We start from the raw sequence: 966 nt of genomic DNA on the forward strand, positions 1-966 counted from the left end.
ATTTAATTTTTGTTTAAACTCGACTATAAGGTATGGGGAGATGCTTTCTGTTTATTTGGTCCTTAACGAACCGCCTGATGGGTTGGCAATTTGTGCCCGACAGCATGCAACTAGAACCCCCCCCCCCTCTCGTGCCTTTGGAAGTTGGTTGGCATTTGCGGCACACGAGATTGGGCAGGGAAGTCCTCCCGTATGAAGTTGCATACGCGAGTAAGATTTGCATATGGAATAAAAACATAGTTGAGAGGGTTGTTTTTGATACGGCTCTTGTGTTGAGATATTTTTTTTCGACGCACTATCTCGATCAGTATCTCTGCGGATGGACAGACGGTGTGCGAGTGTACACCCAGGCTTCCCCCATGCGGCGTGGCCCATAGAGCCCAGCCCCTCAGTAAATGGCCAGCATGATATGAGTGATACGAGTTATCAATTTCTTATGCAATGGGAAAGGTTATAGGTCATCGTTTCACTTCCCCTATCATCCAACTTCTCTTCCTTCCCTGATTTGAAAATAAAGTACTTAACAGATAAATGCACTCTCCTCACACTAAAGACTAATGTTTTAAAAATCTGATTGCAGGTGGAATCACAGGTGCTTTGGAAATCACCATCACATATCCCACCGAATTTGTCAAAACACAGCTCCAGCTTGATCAGAAGGGAACTGCTGGTGCTGCTGGAGCTGCGGGAGCACAGAAGCAATACACAGGCATTATAGATTGTGTTAAAAAGACTGTACAGCAAAAAGGAGTCCTTGGATTATATCGAGGTCTCAGTGTCTTAATTTATGGCTCCATTCCAAAATCTGCAGTACGGTATGTCCACAGTTTCCACTGACAATTTTATTGCATCTCAATAATTTTTCATCTATGTTAAGGGGGCTTTTATCTCCCAAAATGCATTTTTGGTACATTTGTCAATAAAATTAGTTTCTGAGCCACTGTAGGTGTAGGGATGGAACCTGAG

At 43.4% G+C, this 966-nt stretch overlaps 1 protein-coding gene across 1 annotated transcript in view; it reads left to right on the forward strand.

The window, feature by feature from the left end:
- LOC127752006 (tricarboxylate transport protein B, mitochondrial-like) overlaps window positions 1-852 on the forward strand; it is a 3,366-nt gene extending 2,514 nt beyond the window's left edge. The window contains exon 2 of the mRNA XM_052276425.1: window positions 581-852. Within this exon, the coding sequence (XP_052132385.1) occupies window positions 581-837 (257 nt within the window). The 3' untranslated portion in view covers window positions 838-852. The remainder of the gene's footprint in view (window positions 1-580) is intronic.
- Window positions 853-966: the final 114 nt, after the last annotated feature.

The sequence above is a fragment of the Frankliniella occidentalis genome, unplaced genomic scaffold (genome assembly GCF_000697945.3).
Source record: "Frankliniella occidentalis isolate FOCC.00 unplaced genomic scaffold, Focc_3.1 Scaffold2906, whole genome shotgun sequence".
In the NCBI taxonomy this organism is placed as follows: domain Eukaryota; kingdom Metazoa; phylum Arthropoda; class Insecta; order Thysanoptera; family Thripidae; genus Frankliniella; species Frankliniella occidentalis.